The sequence below is a fragment of the Canis lupus genome, chromosome 9 (assembly GCF_003254725.2).
Source record: "Canis lupus dingo isolate Sandy chromosome 9, ASM325472v2, whole genome shotgun sequence".
In the NCBI taxonomy this organism is placed as follows: Eukaryota; Metazoa; Chordata; class Mammalia; order Carnivora; family Canidae; genus Canis; species Canis lupus.
The window spans coordinates 46,894,978-46,913,099 of NC_064251.1; the positions used below are offsets into that span (position 1 = coordinate 46,894,978).

Here is an 18,122-nt window from a genome sequence, read left to right on the forward strand (position 1 = left end):
TAGGCTGGCCTTGGTCAGACAGTGGGTGGCTGAGGCTTCAGGGTAAACCCCAAAGTCTCTACACAACTTTGTTTGGTAACTTTTTTCCCTCTTTTGGGGGCCAGGACAGGGGTGACCATAACACCTAGGCCTCTCTCTTACACAGTTAGAAACATCAGAGTCCTAGACATTAAAAATTACCACTTCTTCAAGATACCTGGCAGAAGAATCAGGAATTGTGTCCAAAATCCTGCCACTTCCCTGCCAAATGTAGCTGGATGACTAACCAGCACATCTGTCTTCAACAGGAACTAAGAAAGGAAGAACTCCTGGCCCAAGCCCCGCACAGTGAGGTGGGGGCACCACGGTCACTCAGGCCTGGGTCTCATCGGAGGCACTGCTGGGGAGCTAGGCAAGGCTGCGCAAAGCACTGTCTGCCTGACATCTGGCTCCAAGGCCAACCCCACCAGGACAATGAGGGAGAAATGGGTGGCAGTTATGAAATAGAGCTTTCTGCCTTATTTTTAGCCCTGGGAGGGCAAGAGGGCCCCAAATGGCATTTAAGGGAGGAAAAGAAGCCAAGTGATTTAGAGCTATGGCTCTTACCCTGACTGTAGCACCTGCAGGCTATATGACCTTGGACACGGAGTTGGGACTCTCAGAGCCTCTACCTCTTCATTTGAGGGTGGCAATGACAGTGGAGTCTCCTCATAGGTACGGTGAGGATCATGGGAGATGGTGTATGAAAAAGTCCTTAGAATGGTGCCCTCACACACAGTAAGTATTTGAACCTTATTTACTAAAGATCTCCTCAGAGTGAGCCTCGCAGAGAAACATACCCAAATGAGGCAGAAGTGTTAGGCCTTCAACTCCCATGAAGCAGACAGCCCTCCTCCTTGGATCCATGCCAAGCTCTCCCTTCCCCCAAAAGAGCCAAGGCTCCAAACTCTAAAAATAGCTCAAAACAACCTTATAGAGTAGTTAATTGTGTGAATGCTGTTGCTGTCCTCTGTGGGTGACATGCATGGTACTCATGAATTGGGCCAGCCGGCCTCCTACCAGGGTTACCTCCAATCCTGCAGCCCAGCGGGACTCCCCCCACCCCACCAGTTCCGAAGAACCACTGCAGCAATTACTCATTTGGCATGCAGCACACACTGCCATATTTGTCTCTCTGAATATGCTAAGACCTCAGCTAGACTGCAAATTCAGGAGCACCAGCAGTTTTCTTCCTTATAGTTCTACACTACCTGGCACTAGACCTTATTCACATGGACAGTGATATGTTCCCAGAGCCACAGGCGGTGCCCTCATGATGGATTTACTGAGTTGAGCCCAGGAGCCCAGTCTCCTCCAGGAGCCCACTCACCTCATCCAGCTGTCTCTTCGTCTCTTCTTCCATCCTTCGGATATCGTCCATAGTCAGGTCAACCCACTTATCGAGCCAACAGAACAGCTGCCTGTGGAAGTTTGTAAATAGACGCCTTTCTTGCTACAAAAAAAGGAGGGAACCTAGTTAGAACCCAGAAGGTAGAGGTCACTGTTGCAGCTCCCCTCCCATGATCTCCATGTCAATAACCCCACTTTCTTAAAGGGGTGAGGAGAGGTGCTAGCTGGCTTCTATGGATGAGCCCTCAAGTCCCAAAAGTCAGTGACTTTTGCCCTCATGCGACAACATGTATCACTTCAAGAAGGAGGGAACCCCCTGGAGAGGATGGGTGCCTACCTCACAGCTAGGCCCCTGTGCCCCAAATCCTCCCCAGACAGGCAGCCCATGAGCTCATAGTTCAGCCAAGGCCCAGAAACAACTGTGCCAACTTTCCCTCTTGTCTCTGGAGCCTGAGGCCATGTTAAAACTGGCAAGCAGCCATGAAAGATGGCTCAAGAGGGAGGCTGTCATCAAAGAAAAAGCTATAAAAATGCCTTGGGTCTGTCCAGTTCAGGGATTCAGGGCACTGGAAAATTTGGCTCACAGGGCCTCTTGCTTTGGTTTTAAGAAGAGAGAAAGACTAAGTTTCATCTGCAGTTCAGTCATAGCAAGCCCCTTCCTGTTTCCTTTTTTTTGGCTTCAGTTTCCTTCCCTGTCACATGTGGTACCCCTGGATAGACAGCATTAAGCAGTAGGATAGTTAAGTGAAAGGGGAAGTGGGGGTCTGGGAAATCAGACTGAAATATTCTGATGTCAGCCACAGTAGGACACAAGTCACACGGGTTGTACGATCTTCTCTTGTTGGGCAAAATCCCCTCCCTCCCAACACACACACACACACACACACACACACACACACACGGGGGAAGGTCTCACCCTGGTCACTTACCTTATGTATAAAGTTTTCCACTTTGTTCTGCAGGCCCCACCACTTGAACTTGACAGTAACCAGTTTGTATGCACACATGTATGGGCAGTCTTTCTGATTTACAAGTTCTTGCTGTATTAGAGATACACATATAGGCAGACAGGTAACTAAGAGGGCCAACCTCTGGCTCTCCCTTAGCCTACCCTAGCCATTCCCCTCCACCCTGGGAAGAGGTCTGCCCATGCTATGCCCTGTCCCCTGGTGGTGAGGGTGTGAACTGCACCTTCCAATTTGGGCCCAAGGGTCCTCGGCCAGTTTTGATAGATTTAAATTTTGCTGGGTCTTCCTCGGCCTTGTAGTCCTGAGAGAAGTTGTAGAATTGGAGTTGGGGGAGGAAGGGAGAGAAGGAGAGAAGGAGGGAGACCGAGATTAGATTTTTCCATCAGAGTACACTTCATACCAGTCTTAAAGCTGCTGGTATAAAGAAAATATGGGAAAATGTCATAAACAAGATATAGAACTGTTTACATTTGCCTCAGGGGAGAGCTATGTGATTTTTCTCTGCCACGGTTTGTTTTCAATTTGACACCTATGAAAGTGTCACCAGACTGTCCGAGCATGCACGTATTTCCACTGTTTAAGACAGAGATTTTCAACCTGGGATAAGCATTCAAATGACTAGGGAAAGCTTTTTCAAAATACAGATTTCTAGGCCACTCCATCTAAAACTCAGCGAGTGAGAATATCTGCAGGTAAGGGCAGCACAGATTTTTTAAACCTCTGTAGGTGATTCTAAAACATGACCCCAGATGACAACCGGATGAGAACTGGCTGTCAAGCCTGAAATCTTATCCAATCTCCCTCTGGCTTTTTTTTTTTTTTTAATTGACTTGTTTTAATAAAATCATTACTGGAAATGTCCAATGTATAGAACCTATTTTCTTATGTACTACTGTCAGCCTTATTTCACTCATTTATAATGCAATCAATGCTGTGGGTGAATTAATCATAATAAAAGTTTAATATTTGGTTGTTCTTCTGCACTAATATGGGCTTAGGAAAAGCAAACTTACTATATCTACTTAACAAAAATAGTGAAAAAAACACATCACACTCACCCACCCACCCACACTCATACACACAAGTCATAAAGTATTTCCCAAGGCTAAGAAGATTTATGTGTACTTAAAAAATAAACCTTTTATGTCAACTATACTTAAATAAAAACAAATAAATTAATTAAATCTTCCCCACTTCTGCTTCTCTCCACTCACATAAAATAACTAGACTTGACAAAATACTCAGAGTCATACTCTTTGCTAGCATTTCTTTTTTTTTTTTTTTTTTAATTTATTTATGATAGTCACAGAGAGAGAGAGAGAGAGGCAGAGACATAGGCAGAGGGAGAAGCAGGCTCCATGCACCGGGAGCCCGACGTGGGACTCGATCCCGGGTCTCCAGGATGGCGCCCTGGGCCAAAGGCAGGCGCCAAACCTCTGTGCCACCCAGGGATCCCCTTTGTTAGCATTTCTATTTGAGACATATGACTATGTTCAGTTTGAGGAAATCCACCATGCTCTATACTTAGATATATTCACTTCGCTTTATGCTATACTTCAATAAAAAGCTTTTTGAAATATCCACTAACTTTTGAGGGTGGAAATGAAGATATTAGACAAGGAAAGCACAAGATGTTTTTCATATCTTTTTGGAAATACACAAACCAAAATATCTGAAGCACAAGAGCGAGTGGCTCCAGGAAAGAGGGATCATACCCCTGGGATGTGGAGAGCAAACACTCCCCAGAGAGAGCCAAATTCCTCTGCCCTGATCCCAACAGGTCTCTGTCAAATAGGAAGAGTACTGAATGAGCAGCAACCTAACTTTTCCTTCCCTAAAGAAATCCTTCCTGGGAGAACAGCACTGAGCAGGACAGACCACGTCCCTGCTCTTTCCAAGTTTATGGTCTAGAGCAGTGGTCCTTTCCTAGGCGTATGCTGCTATACTCTGAGAAGCCACCACTAACTTTTTTTTTTTTTTTAAAGATTTTATTTATTTATTCACGAGAGACACAGAGAGAGAGGCAGAGACACAGGCAGAGGGAGAATCAGGCTCCATGCAAAGAGCCCGACGTGGGACTCGATCCCAGGTCTCCAGGATCACACCCCAGGCTGCAGGCGGCACTAAACCGCTGCGCCACCGGGGCTGCCCCCACCACTAACTTCTTGAGGGCAAGGCATCTGTCTTTTCATCTATTCGGCTGGAACCCATAGAACACAGTCTTCCGAACATAACAGGCAGGCAATAAATGTTTTTTAATTACTGGGTTGGAAAAATGAATTTGAGAACTAGTTTCAGATCAAGTGTCATTTCAGCTGAGCAAATTATCCTCAGAACCTACAATGTCGGGGCAGCCTGGGTGGCTCAGCGGTTTAGCACCGCCTTCAGCCAGGGGTGTGATCCTGGAGACCCTGGATCAAGTCCCACGTCAGGCTCCCTACATGGGGCCTGCTTCTCCCTCTGCCTGTCTCTGCCTCTCTCTGTGTCTCTCATAAATAAATAAAATCTTTTTTTAAAAAAAAAAGAACCTACAATGTCTAGTAGTAGTTTCCAGAGCCAAACCAGGCCACTATCTTCCCGGTAGAATCCCCAAGAATTAAGAGAATTCTTAATTCTAATTTAAAAAATAAAACAAAAAAATAAAAATAAAAAATAAAAAATAAAACAAACAACAGCCAAGAGAGAACTTCCCTTTGAGCCAAGTTGGGTATGGTTCCCTGGTTTCTCTGACACTTAGAAGTTATTTCTGCATCTCAAAGGCAGCCCACCCTGCTAAATAGTTCCTACCTTGCTAAGTACTTGGCTTCGATCTGCAATGTCTATATATATGGCTTCCACGTGTTTCCATGCCTCAGGCTCCAGTTTATGCACCTGCAGAAACAAGGAGGACCACTGTGTAGTTTTTGTCAGCTACAAAGCACCCTTTATCCAGAATCAACACCCAGGAACAGTTATTTCCATAGCCATAGATGTGAGATTCCTACCAGTAAAGAATAACAAAGTTATCCAAAGGAATGGAAGGGGCCTGGAGCCTGCTACTCCCTCTGCCTGTGTCTCTGCCTCTCTCTCTCTCCCTGTATCTCTCATGAATAAGTAAATAAAATATTAAAAACAGAACAAAACAAAGGAATGGGAGGAAGGGTTTTTTTTTTTTTTTTTTTGGGAGGAAGGGTTTTAAGTAGATATACATATGAGAACAAATGCTCTGATTTCAGCAGGCCAAAACACTCTGGCCTACTGCACTTAAATTATTTCGTATGTTCTCCTTTGTAAAGATTGGCTACAAATACTTGTGGACGTATAACCTGTTTAGCCATATACTGCTTACTTTAATGTGTTTTTTTAAATTACTTATTTATTGATTTAGAGAGATGGAAAGAGAGTGTGTGCACACTCATGTGAGCTGGGGGGAGAGGCAGAGGGAGAGGGAAAGAGAGAATCTCAAGCAGATTCCGAGCTCAGCACAGAGCCCAATGTGGGGCTCAATCTCATGATACTGAGATCATGACCTAAGCCAAAATCAAGAGTCAGATGGTTAACTGACTGAGCCACCCTTGTGCCCCTACTTTGATGCTTTTAAAAAACTTTCTCTTGCTTACCTTCCAGTCCCATCCTGAGTAATGCCACCACTGCCAGATTCCATGCACATACAAACATCCGTGTAGAGAGATCTTTCTTTTAATACAAATGGTAGCACATATACACACTGTTTTGCATCACGCTTTTTTCACTGAACAGTCTATCTTGAAGATTATTCTCTATTGGTTCTTTTTAACGGCTGCATAATATATCACTGTATGGCTGCACCACAGTTTAACAGTGTCTTACTGATGCGCTCTTACATTGTTTTTCATCTTTGGCTACACAGAGAATACTGCAATCAATCTCTATGTGTATAAATTATTTTACACATGTGAAAGCATAACTTACATGATAAATTCCTAGATGTGGAACTACTCGGGTCAAAAGGACATGTGAATTTTAGAATTGAGGAGTTATCTATAGATAACTCTATAGAGGCTCTATAGAGGCTGTAATCTTCACGTTTTAAAAATACAGTTCCTCTCTGCCAAGAGTTGCATTTAGACCAATCTTAGCTCTACGAGAAGGCCCCATAAGGAGTCTTTGGAGATCATGTTTTGCAAATTAGAGACAGAGCAATCCCATGCTGGTAGGAAAGGTCCAGACACAGGCTGTTAGAATGGGACTACAGAAAAGGCTCCGCAGAGAAGGAGAAGCGGCTAAACAGAGCCTCAAAACCCTACCCTGCAGCCTCGAAGACTCTGGGCTCTTGGGAAACGCTACTTACATTTTCCTGGGTGCCAAGATCTGGTTTGTGCCAGGTTTCAATTTTAATCAGAAAGTCTTCTTTCATGTATTCATTCTGGAAGAGGGGAAAACACCTTACAGTCACCAGCCTCAAAGTTGGAGAGTATCTCACATTACTGATCGCAGTGATTGAGAGACCCTCGCCTCTGCCTTAAAGTAACAGCTAATTTGACTAGGAGCCCACAGGATTCTAGGGGCACATTATCTTGTTCAATCCTCCTCCCGGCCTACGAGGGCTGTAGTAATATCATCCTCATTCTACAGATGAGGAAAGTGAAGTTCAAAGAGGGGAGGGGACTTGTCCAAGCCCACAGAGATAATGACAGAGCTGGGCCTCAAAACCAGATTTGTCTGACTTCAAAATCTATGTATTTAACCACTTGGCCGTCTTGCCTTATGCACAGAGCACTAATGGTTAACATGAGAAGGAATATTCCCACTCAACCAAATGTTCACCAGCACCCCATCCACCAGCCAGCCTTTTGCTGAGGCCTGAAGTTCTCTCCTCGTCAACTGAACCCTCGGTGCTTCCTTAGTTCTGTTTAAAAATGGGATGCTACTTGAATGAGGCACATATTAACCTCTGAACTCCACGGCAGAATTTAGGTTGGCAGAAGCCGCCTCCATTTGGCAGCAGGGACAGGCACCTGGATGAGGGTGCTGAAAGGTGGAGAGAAGGGGTGATGACACAGGGGGTGGACACAGAAAAGACACCCTGATGACTTCAAATTTTGCCAATGGCCAGCATTCCCTGGGGTGTGCAGATGCGCACGTGGGAAAGCCACAATCAGGTCAGTTGAGCTAGTTTCATAAATCCTGAGAAGGCATGACATGGGAAGGGCAGAAGAGAGCCTTGGGTCATCCTGCACACGAGACCCACAGCCCCGACTGCAGGACCTACCCCACATGCCAATGGGGCTTTAGGCCAGAGACTACTTTGCCAATTGCCAGATTTTTCAGTAGGGGCAAAAAGATGAAGCTTCACTAACGCCAGCCTCCTGACAGGAATACCCAGGAACCTCCAGGGCAGTGACATTTTTATTTCTTCTTTTCTTAAAGATCCTTTACAACCCTTCCACCATCCCTCCCCTCCCCCCATCAAGAATTCTTACCGTAATAACTGCTCCAAGGCAAGGACGTGGAAAGAAGAGAGAAAAAGATTAATGAAGCTGAGTAACTGCCCCTCACCCCCAGGGACCATGGCAGGAAGGAGTTCTCCCCTCCCTGGGGCTTAGTCCACAGGCGCGCTTCAAGCCCTGCAGGTGCATCTGGTATCTCAAATGTACCAACTTCAAGTTCCCCTCACACAGAAGTCCCAAGAGACCCAATCCAGAACTTCAATACAGTGACGCCACTATCTGTCCCCAAGGCACTCTCCAGCTGGGCAAGAAAAGGGGACTGGCTCTGCTGCTCCGAAGCACTGAGACCCACTACTCTGCCCTCAGAGCATCACCTGCTGTCCCACCACCTCCTGTAGCCCAGAGAGGGCACTTCTGGCCAGGCACTGTCCATCTGCCTTCTGCACACTTCCTCTCACTGTAACCAAACCTCGCGCCCTCTGCACTCCTGCTCATTGTAATGAGACCCCTTGGAAAGCACGGTTCAATTATTTATCAGAGAAAATGACTGCAGCTCTAATGTCACTGGGGAACAAACCAGCTCTCCTCCTGACAATAGTCTAGCTCACTCTGTACCCTCTGAGCTTAAGAGTTATCTCAGTTTCTAACAGCCATATTGGACATTTATGGGGCTAACAGTCAAACTCTGTAACTCCAAAACTAAAACTAAGGTTACTGCTGAGATTAAGATGCAGAAAGGATGGGGCACCTGTGTGGCTCAGTGGTTGAGCATCTGCCTTTGGCTCAGGGTGTGATCCTGGGGGTTCCAGGATCGAGTCCTACATCGGGCTCCCCACAGGGAGTCTGCTTCTCCCTCTACCTGTGTCTCTGCCTGTCTCTGTGTGTGTCTCTCATGAATAATAAATAAAATCTTAAAAAAAAAAAAAAGATGCAGAAAGGTTTGAATATAAGGGATAAGGTCTGCCTTGTATAGAAACAATCCAAGAGACTACTAGTCATTTCCCTGTATCTGATAAAAGATATTTGCAAGAAAGTACCAGGTTAAGATTATAATTACACGGCCTATTGAAGTAATTGCCCTGTTATCAGCTTGGAGAAAATCAGTTAACATAAAAGGAAATGGTGGGTATGATATCTACTGAATGGAAGTCCAAAGAGGCCAGGTTGGCAGAAATTCTCCTGTGCTGTACTGGTGGCCATGGCCTCCGGCTGCCTATGTGGCACATTTAGCAGCCCCATCCCCAGAATAGAGACAGTGGTGTTAGCCAGGCCCAGTCTGATGACAGGAGCCATTAAGGTTCCCCAACTAACCACCTGATTCTGAATCCACATTCTCCAAGCAATCTTCTAAGTAGGGACAGAATGTGCTAATCAATGGACACAGGAGTCTGATCATTTAAGCAAATGGGCATTTCCACTACATGGTGGCATTCTGAATATACTTTGGTTTCCCAGGTAGAAGAGTTCTCAAGGGAAGAACACCCTAATCAGCAAACAGGAACATCTAGTGTCATTAGTAATTCTGTATTTCGATATAACTTACTATATTGGCATTTGGGGTTTTCATACAATAGTCTTTCCTAGACCCTAAGAAAAGGATCCACTCAGTTCTGACAAACTAGGTTTCTGAACTAACGAACCTGGGCAACCAAACAATCTCCCCCAACCAATTAAGACCATTTCCTGGGACGCCTGGTGGCTCAGCAGTAGGGCGTCTGCCTTTGGCGAAGGGCGTGACCCCGGGTCCCTTAAAAAAAAAAATTTCCTTTTCTTCAAACTGCAACCCTGGGTACATCAGGAAATCCTTTGCAGTTGGGAAATACAGCTCTCCAAATAAGACTAATAAGGTACTTTAAAACCATGGCTCAGTGAGATGTATTCAGGCCAGGGTTAAAGGTTAGAGGTAGACACAGAAGGAGAAACATTTATCTCCCTCTTCCTATTTTCATTCACAGCCAAGCCCCCTCTTATCCTCTCTTCCTGTCCCAACCCATCAGCAGGGGGAAGAAAGAAAAAGAAAGAAAGAAGGTAAGAGGACAGAAAAAGCTGATAGCAGAGTATTACAAATCTGTTTTTGTTACATTTAGAGTAAGAGCAGAGCCTTCTAAAAGACATGTAGACTTTTACCCTATGCCCCTTTATCCATTCTCACCTCAAATTTTAATCTACTGCAGCCAAGCTAAGGAGTTTGAACTACTGATCTTTCTCCCACCAATCCCCACAGGGGACTGGAAAGTAGCCTTCTTATTTCTACCTCTGAGTTTACTTATTTATTTTTTAAGATTTTATCCATTTATTTCAGAGAGAGAGAGAAAGAGCCCACAAGTGGGGGGGGGCCCCCCCGCAGCGGGAGAAGCAGACTCCCCACTGAGCAGGGAACCTGATGTGGGGCCCAACCCCTGGACCTTGAGATCATGACCTGGGTTGAAGGCAGATGCTTAACCGACTGAGCCACCCAGGCGCTCCTCTATCTCTGAGTTTAAAAGAATAATGTCTAATAAGGCAGATCTAAGATTCAACGTATTGATTCTATATGATGGAGGGTTCTCACCATGAGGCTGGCGCCCACTGAAGAAAACACCTTCCTTCCCCTACTCCCTGCTTCTCCTCTTCACTGAATATTAAGAAATTATATTTTTCTTCTTTTGGCCAAGGATCAGCACTACGTGTGAATGAATACTTGATATCTAGAAAAATGCCCGTGTCAGCTGTAGTATGACACAGAGGACAGAGGCATCTCTCAGCCGGCACAAGACCTGTTTACAGAACACTGACTCAGTCATGGAAGAGTCCATGCTATCTGTTGGCTTCCGTTATGCCAAGTTGGTTAAGGTTCTTATGACACATGCTCTATGGCAACCATCCTAGATATAAAGAAAATTCACCTTTGGCCCTAGACCAGACACACCCAGGCACAGTGCACACTGTCTTTAAAGAAAGTGTGTGCTTATCTCCTTTCCAAGAACTTAACAACTTCCTGCTCAATGTTTAGGGAGTAGAGATGTTTGCATTTTCAGCTACATCACTGAAACTGTAAGTGCTAAATATATCCCAGGTTCCACCCATGATTGTACATCTCCTGATACCAGGTTCTTGAACCTCTGTAGGGCCACTGAGGATTGAAGAGAACAATCATTGTGCTCTAGACTTTAGTCATTCCCAAAGTCCACAGGATAAGGACTACATAGGTGGAGCATACTCACCAGACACAATTTAGGGAGTCCAACAAATATGTAACAGTACACGTAAGTAGAGGCTGGCAGGAGAGCCTCAGAGCCAGCTGCCTATGCCAACAAATGTCAGCTGGCTAGAGGAAAGGCCATTCGTGTCATGTCAAGTTCCAGGAGAATGCTAAGGACTGCCACCCCCCCAACCCCACCCCATCATGGACATGGATCAGTACTAGCCCTCAAGACCTAGGAATCCTAAAAAGCTAAGAGTCCAAACTACTCAAAGGGAATCCCAAAATGTCTAGAATGGAAAGTTCTCTTCCTTTAGTCTTTCCTTTCCAGAAAACCCAGATAAGGGACTAGCCAAGATTATTGGGACAATAATTTCACCCCTACTCCCACCTTAAACTAATAAAACATGCTGATTTTGTGTAAGCCATCAGTTCAGGGCCCTTAGTAGTGACCTCCCCACTCCTCATCTCCTACACCTCTCAAATGTGACATGCATATTCTATGTGTTATATATTTAGGGGATAACTGCTTCTGAATCTTTTGTCATAAAAAATTAGGTTTATTTTAACTTTTCCTCAACAAATCAGGATTTTGTTGCTACATTTTCTTGGTGTCTAGGTCTGGCCCTCCCCCCAGGGCAAGAAAGTCACCCTTAGAGGTCCTTTCCTATGACTGCCTCTCTCAAGAGCTCCTTGGCCACAAAGCTGCTTTCCAAGCCAAACCCAAATATATTACATGAAACTGGAAATTTCAGGATCTAACAATAAGTGAGTGGCTTATTTTTTTAAAAGATTATTTATTTATTTATTCATGAGAGACACAGAAAGAGAAGCAGAGACAAAGGCAGAGGGAGGAGAAGCAGGCTCCATGCAAGGAGCCCAATGTGGGACTCGATCCAGGGAATCCAGGATCAGGCCCCAAGCCAAAGGCAGACACTCAACCGCTGAGCCACCCAGGTGTCCCAAGTGAGTGGTTTAGTAAGATCATAGTACCCTCATAGAATGGAATACTATGCAGATATTACAGATCTAAAAAAAACAGTAGACTACATAATGACACGGAAAAAATTCTAAATAAAAAATAAATCTAGGGATCCCTGGGTGGCGCAGTGGTTTGGTGCCTGCCTTTGGCCCAGGGCGCGATCCTGGAGACCCGGGATCGAATCCCACGTGGGGCTCTCCCGGTGCATGGAGCCTGCTTCTCCCTCTGCCTATGTCTCTCTCTCTCTCTCTCTCTCTCTCTCTCTCTCTCTCTCTCTGTGACTATCATAAATAAATAAAAATTAAAAAATAAAATAAAACAAATCTAATAATTAGTATGATTTAATTTAAAATCTGTCTTAAAAATGTGTCTGGAAATACACATATAAGGATTATAAAAAGACACTAAAATGTCAACAGTGACTATCTAGAAATGGAAGGATCCTGGGTGATTATTTTCTTCTGTTTGTATGTAGTTTCCACAATTTAAACAGAGAGGGGATCCCTGGGTGGCGCAGCGGTTTAGCGCCTGCCTTTGGCCCAGGGCGCGATCCTGGAGACCCGGGATTGAATCCCACGTCGGGCTCCCGGTGCATGGAGCCTGCTCCTCCCTCTGCCTGTGTCTCTGCCTCTCTCTCTCTCTCTCTCTCTCTGTGACTATCATAAATAATAAATAAAAAAGAAAAAGAAAAAAATAAACAGAGAGAACACTACTTCTGTAATCGGTAAAAGCAATCATATTTATCATATCATTCCAAGAGAGGCTGGTTCTGTACCATCGCAGGCTGTGACAACTACAGGTGGTTCCCACTCAGCTGGCTGCCAAATTGAACTAGACAACACACACACTCACCACCAGCCTGAGGGGGTTCCCCAAGTTCATCCTTTCATTGGCTTAATCTGGAAAATGAAGGTGGGACCCAGCCCTAATTCACTGCCCCCTTTGGGGCCTACTTGACCATACCCTCTGTCTACCTTGGGGCCCAAACTCCAGCTTCTGGCCAGGTCTGCACTTACCAGTTCTGCAATAAGGGTAGGCATTCCATGCTTTTTCATGTATATTCAGGGCTCCCTCTGGGGCTAGCATTCGAACAAACGTGGGCACTTTGCTGTGGTAAGAAAAAGGGGTTATGAAGAGGAATGAAGAGAGAAGACAATGGACTTTTACATCACATTCTTCGGGCCACAGCTCCAACTGCTTCAGTGGCACTGGCAAGCAAGTTTCCACGAGATAAGCAGGTTACCCTTCTGTTTGAGAAGCTACCAGCTGAAGCCTGACACCCAAGTTCATCGGGCTACTAACATCCACCCAAAACTCATCCCAGTACCTCACCACCCATCGGAACAGGACAAGAGGTGGGACCTTTGGCTACCTGCCATGGCTTATCGGTTCTTACATTATCATGACCCATTTTTCCTGAGCTCACCAGGCCCGGGGAATTATACTACCTACTGCAAGGATGGCATACCTTCAAGAGTGGACCAGTCTAGGTTTATAGGCCACATTGTCTGGCTGACGGACTTGGAATATGGAATCCAAGATTATCTGATCTGCTATTATCAGTTCTGGGAGGCCAGGAGGGCTTCAGGGCCATCTGTCTCCCAGGACAAAATATTTCTTCTAATCAATTCTTTTTTTTTTTTTTTTTAAATCAATTCTTTTTATCTCAGGTTACAGAATAGCATATACAGTATGAACCTGTTTTTTTTTTTTTTTTTTTAAGGAGTAAATATTCCTCTTCCCTAGTTTTTAACTGATAATCTATGCAGTCTTTAGTAGGCTCCAACAATCTCCTCAACTTTAGTGCCTGAGGCCTTAACACAAAAGAGCAAAACCCGGCACTCAGAGCAACCTTTTGAGATTCATTGACTCACTGCCACACTCATTCAAGTAAGTCTCCTGTGTGCCAGGCACCAGGATACTTACAGAAATCACACAGACATGGCTCCTGACTTCATGGAGCTTACATTCTAGTGGGAAGTCCATCTAACCAGGCAGAGGACAGCACTGTTAAGTGTGTGCCACAGTGGGTGAGCACAGGGCTCTGGGGGACAGAACACTGGAACAACATGGTGTGGGAGGCTCCTCAGGGAAAGTAAGAACTAAATGAAAACACAGAGTAGAACATGAGTAGACCTGAGCTAGATAAAAGGATGGGAATGGGGTGGGAAAAGCTGGGAGAAAGAGAGAGAAGTTTGGAGTAGCTGATGTAAGGTATGAGGCAGGGAATATAAAAGAACATGCAGAGGCTGGGTCATAAAAGATCTTGTAAGTTATGTCAAGAAGGAGTATGGATTTTATCCTACGGGCAAAGGAAAGCCATCCAGATCTATTTAAGCCACCAACATATCCAACATATCTACCTTTGGACAGAACTCAAAGTTGTGCAGAGAAATGGAAAGCAGGGCGAGCAGTTAGAAGCCACTTTAGTAATCCAACCAAGAGATGATGGAAGGAAATGGAAATGCTGGATATACTAAGGAAATGGAGTCAAAAGGACTTGAGCTGATACCAGGGAGGAGAAAGAGGGTGGTGGGGAACCCATGGTTCTGACTGGGGCAATAGATGGCTGACAGGAAGGTTCTGATTCTAACGAGGAGAGGTGATCAGGGCATTCAGCACTGCTGGTTTTGATTTGGTCTTTGCAGTTGAGTGCTTTGGGATTAAATAACGAGTGGTAGTGGCAGCTCAAAGTTTACCACTCTTTTAAAGAAGAGGGTAAGACAAGTCCCACCTTCATATGTACAGACCTCCTGACACTCTAGTTGGACCAACTGAGTCATAAGGAACCAATCGGCCTCTTCTACCAACCTGTTTGCAAAGTCTTCCTGTGCACAAAAAACACAAATGCATTATGAGAAAGGCATATCCTTTTTTTTTTTTTTTTTTTTTTTTTAATTTTTTTTTTTTATTTATTTATGATAGTCACACAGAGAGAGAGAGAAGAGGCAGAGACACAGGCAGAGGGAGAAGCAGGCTCCATGTACCGGGAGCCCGATGTGGGATTCGATCCCGGGTCTCCAGGATCGCGCCCTGGGCCAAAGGCAGGCGCCAAACCGCTGCGCCACCCAGGGATCCCGAGAAAGGCATATCCTGAGCCTTATGCTAATCAATTGCTAATGGCTCAGTAAGGATTGGCTGGTAGTCAACTCAGAGTAGGGATGGAGGAGGATGAAGAGGAGACATGAAGGAAAAAAGAAAACAATGGCAAGGAAACAGAATCATGGTGAAATTTCCCCCACTTCACAGTGTTGCTCTCCTCCTGGTTCCAGCACTCACAAAATCTGTGGCTCCTCTGGGCTAGCACTTTTACATCTCCACAGCATCAGACTATACTAAATCAGAGATTTTACCAAGTGAAAATGAGTGAAAATAATTTTCAGTTCAGTGACTATAAATTAAAATTCTGGGGGTACCTGGGTGGCTCAGTGGGTTAAGCATCTGCCTATGGCTCAGGTCATGATCCCAGGGTCCTGGGATCGAGTCCCATGTCAGGCTCCCTGCTCAGTGGGGAGTCTGCTTCTCCCTCTCCCTCTGCTACTCCCCCTGCTTGTGCTCTCTGTCAAATAAATGAATAAAATCTTTAAAATAACATAAAATTCTGGTTTATGTTGCACAGCAATGTGAATGTATTTATTGCCACTGAACTTTAAAAAAAATGCTAAAAAAATGCTGAAAGAAAGAAAGAAAGAAAGAGAGAGAGAGGGAGAGAGGGAGGAAGGGAGGGAGGGAGGGAGGGAGGGGGCCACCTAGGTGGCGCAGATAGTTAAGTGTCCAATTCTTGGTTTCGGCTCAGGTTGTGATCTCAGGGTCATGGCATCAAGCCCTTTGGGGGGCTCTTCACTTGGCTCAGAGTCTGCTTAGGATTCTCCCTCCCAGGATCCCTGGGTGGTGTAGCGGTTTAGCGCCTGCCTTTGACCCAGGGTGTGATCCTGGAGTCCTGGGATCGAGTCCCACATCAGGCTCCCTGCATGGAGCCTGCTTCTCCCTCTGCCTGTGTCTCTGCCTCTCTCTCTCTCTCTGTGTCTCTCATGAATAAATAAAAAAAAATTAAAAATAAAAAAAAAGGATTCTCCCTCCCTCCGCTCCTCCCCTTGCTCTCTCTCAAATAAATAAATCTTTTAAAAAATAGTAAAAATGATGACTTTTGTGTTATGTACACTTTAGCACTGTTAAAAATATATATATCAGGTTTACTTTTTCCAATACTGGATAGTTTCTAAGACTAGCTTGGTTCAACTTCCATTCAAGCTGCTGTATGTTTACTATGGCTTTCAATGTCCTTTACGTCAGCTTATAATTTCCTGAAATATTACTGTTTCAATTAGAGATTCAGCAAATTTGTGTGGTTTGCTATGGATTTTGGTATATAAATCAGACTCACTTTTAAATATTTATGCCTTTAAAAAAAATAAAAATAAAAATAAATAAATAAATATTTATGCCTTTGATCCACATAAAGGGCCAAAATTTCTCTGGTAACTGATTTCACAGTATCAGAATTTAAAATACTCCCTGCCCCACAATTTCACTTTTAGGAGCACTTACTATAAATTTATACACATAAGTACAGCAAAAGATTTGTGCAGGAGGAATCTTATGAGAGTACTGTATGTAAACATCTGGAAATTACTATAAATATCTACCAAGGGAGGACTGGTGAAATGGGCTATAGCACATCTGTATAACATATTCTAAAAGAATAGGACAGAATATGCTGACACTGAATGACAGCTATGGTATTACAGGTAACAAAGAAGCAAAGTCAAGAATCATATGTATAGTTTGATCACATGTATGTAAGAGAATAATAAATGAAATGGAACACCCATTTACACACACACACACACACACACACCCCTATATTCATAAACAACTAAGAAACTAAACACTAAGAAGCCAAATGCTACCACCTCTGAGGAGTAAGAGCCTAGTTGAGGCAAGTATTTTCTTAAAAAAAAAAAAATCAGTGCTCGCTTCGGCAGCACATATACTAAAAAAAAAAACAATCGGGATCCCTGGGTGGCGCAGCAGTTTGGCGCCTGCCTTTGGCCCAGGGCGCGATCCTGGAGACCCGAGATCGAATCCCACGTCGGGCTCTCGGTGCATGGAGCCTGCTTCTCCCTCTGCCTATGTCCCTGCCTCTCTCTCTCTGTGACTGTCATAAATAAATAAAAATGTTCAAAAAAAAAAATTAAAAAAAAAATCTTAAAAAAAAAAAAAAACTTAAATGAGCAAAGAAGTGCCACTTACACCCACTCTTACAGGTGAAGCAACCTAAGAAACCAGCTAATAACCCAGAAACACCCCCAATTATCCATAATCTCCACTTCAATACCTGGCTGCCTTTTGGCTATGCTGCTCAGCAACATACCTCTGTAAGTGGTAGATCTTGTGTGTGTACTGGCCTTTCTCACCATCCTTCTCATAGGGCTCATTCACCAGGACCTCCACGCCTTCACCGCCACCCGTTTCATTTTTGCTGGCCTCAGCCACAGAATACAGCTGCCCTACTTGATACTAAAGGAACAATGAAACAGGAGTTATTGTCAATGCAGAATCTTCTCAACAGGTGCACATGGTCTAGTTGCCAGTAACCATCCAATTAGATCACTCTGGGATTCCTCTGCATCCAAAACCTCATTCTGCAGTTCCACATGGGACCTTGCCCGAATCCTACAGCAACTATGAACACTGCTCCATGGCCTCTCTTTAGTTGTCAGATGTGTTTAATTTAATCCTTCCCATTTTTATATCCTCCATCAAGGCTTAAGGAGGCAGGTGAATATGCTTAACCTCACATCACCATCCAGAAAACACATTATAGAGTCCAAGGTAGCTTTTTCCCTGAACCTGCCTCTGGTATTAAGACCCTAAAACAAGATCTTGGTTGGCTGCTAGAAGTCTCTTTATCCCATTCATTTAAACAGACCCTAACACATGACTTCTTGTCAAAGAAAGTTGCCCAGTGCTCTGTGAAATCCACAACCTCGGGCAGCCCCGGTGGCGCAGCGGTTTACTGCCGCCTGCAGCCTGGGGTGTGATCCTGGAGACCCAGGATCGAGTCCCAGTCGGGCTCCCTGCATGGGGCCTGCTTCTCCCTCTGTCTCTCTCCCCTCCCCCCCACCCCGTGTGTCTCTATGAATAAATAAATAAAATCTTAAAAAAAAAAAAAGAAATCCACAACCTCTTCTTTTATTTTATTTTATTTCTTT

The 18,122-nt window shown here is 44.6% G+C and overlaps 1 protein-coding gene across 1 annotated transcript in view; it reads right to left on the reverse strand.

Moving 5' to 3' along the window:
• PITPNA (phosphatidylinositol transfer protein alpha) overlaps positions 1-18,122 on the reverse strand; it is a 42,934-nt gene that overhangs the window by 15,681 nt on the left and 9,131 nt on the right. The window contains exons 3-10 of the mRNA XM_025476175.3: positions 17,282-17,427; positions 12,924-13,015; positions 7,778-7,785; positions 6,646-6,720; positions 5,124-5,207; positions 2,560-2,637; positions 2,298-2,408; positions 1,349-1,471 (exon numbers count right to left, since the gene is read on the reverse strand). Coding sequence (XP_025331960.1) covers positions 1,349-1,471; positions 2,298-2,408; positions 2,560-2,637; positions 5,124-5,207; positions 6,646-6,720; positions 7,778-7,785; positions 12,924-13,015; positions 17,282-17,427 — 717 coding nt within the window. The remainder of the gene's footprint in view (positions 1-1,348; positions 1,472-2,297; positions 2,409-2,559; positions 2,638-5,123; positions 5,208-6,645; positions 6,721-7,777; positions 7,786-12,923; positions 13,016-17,281; positions 17,428-18,122) is intronic.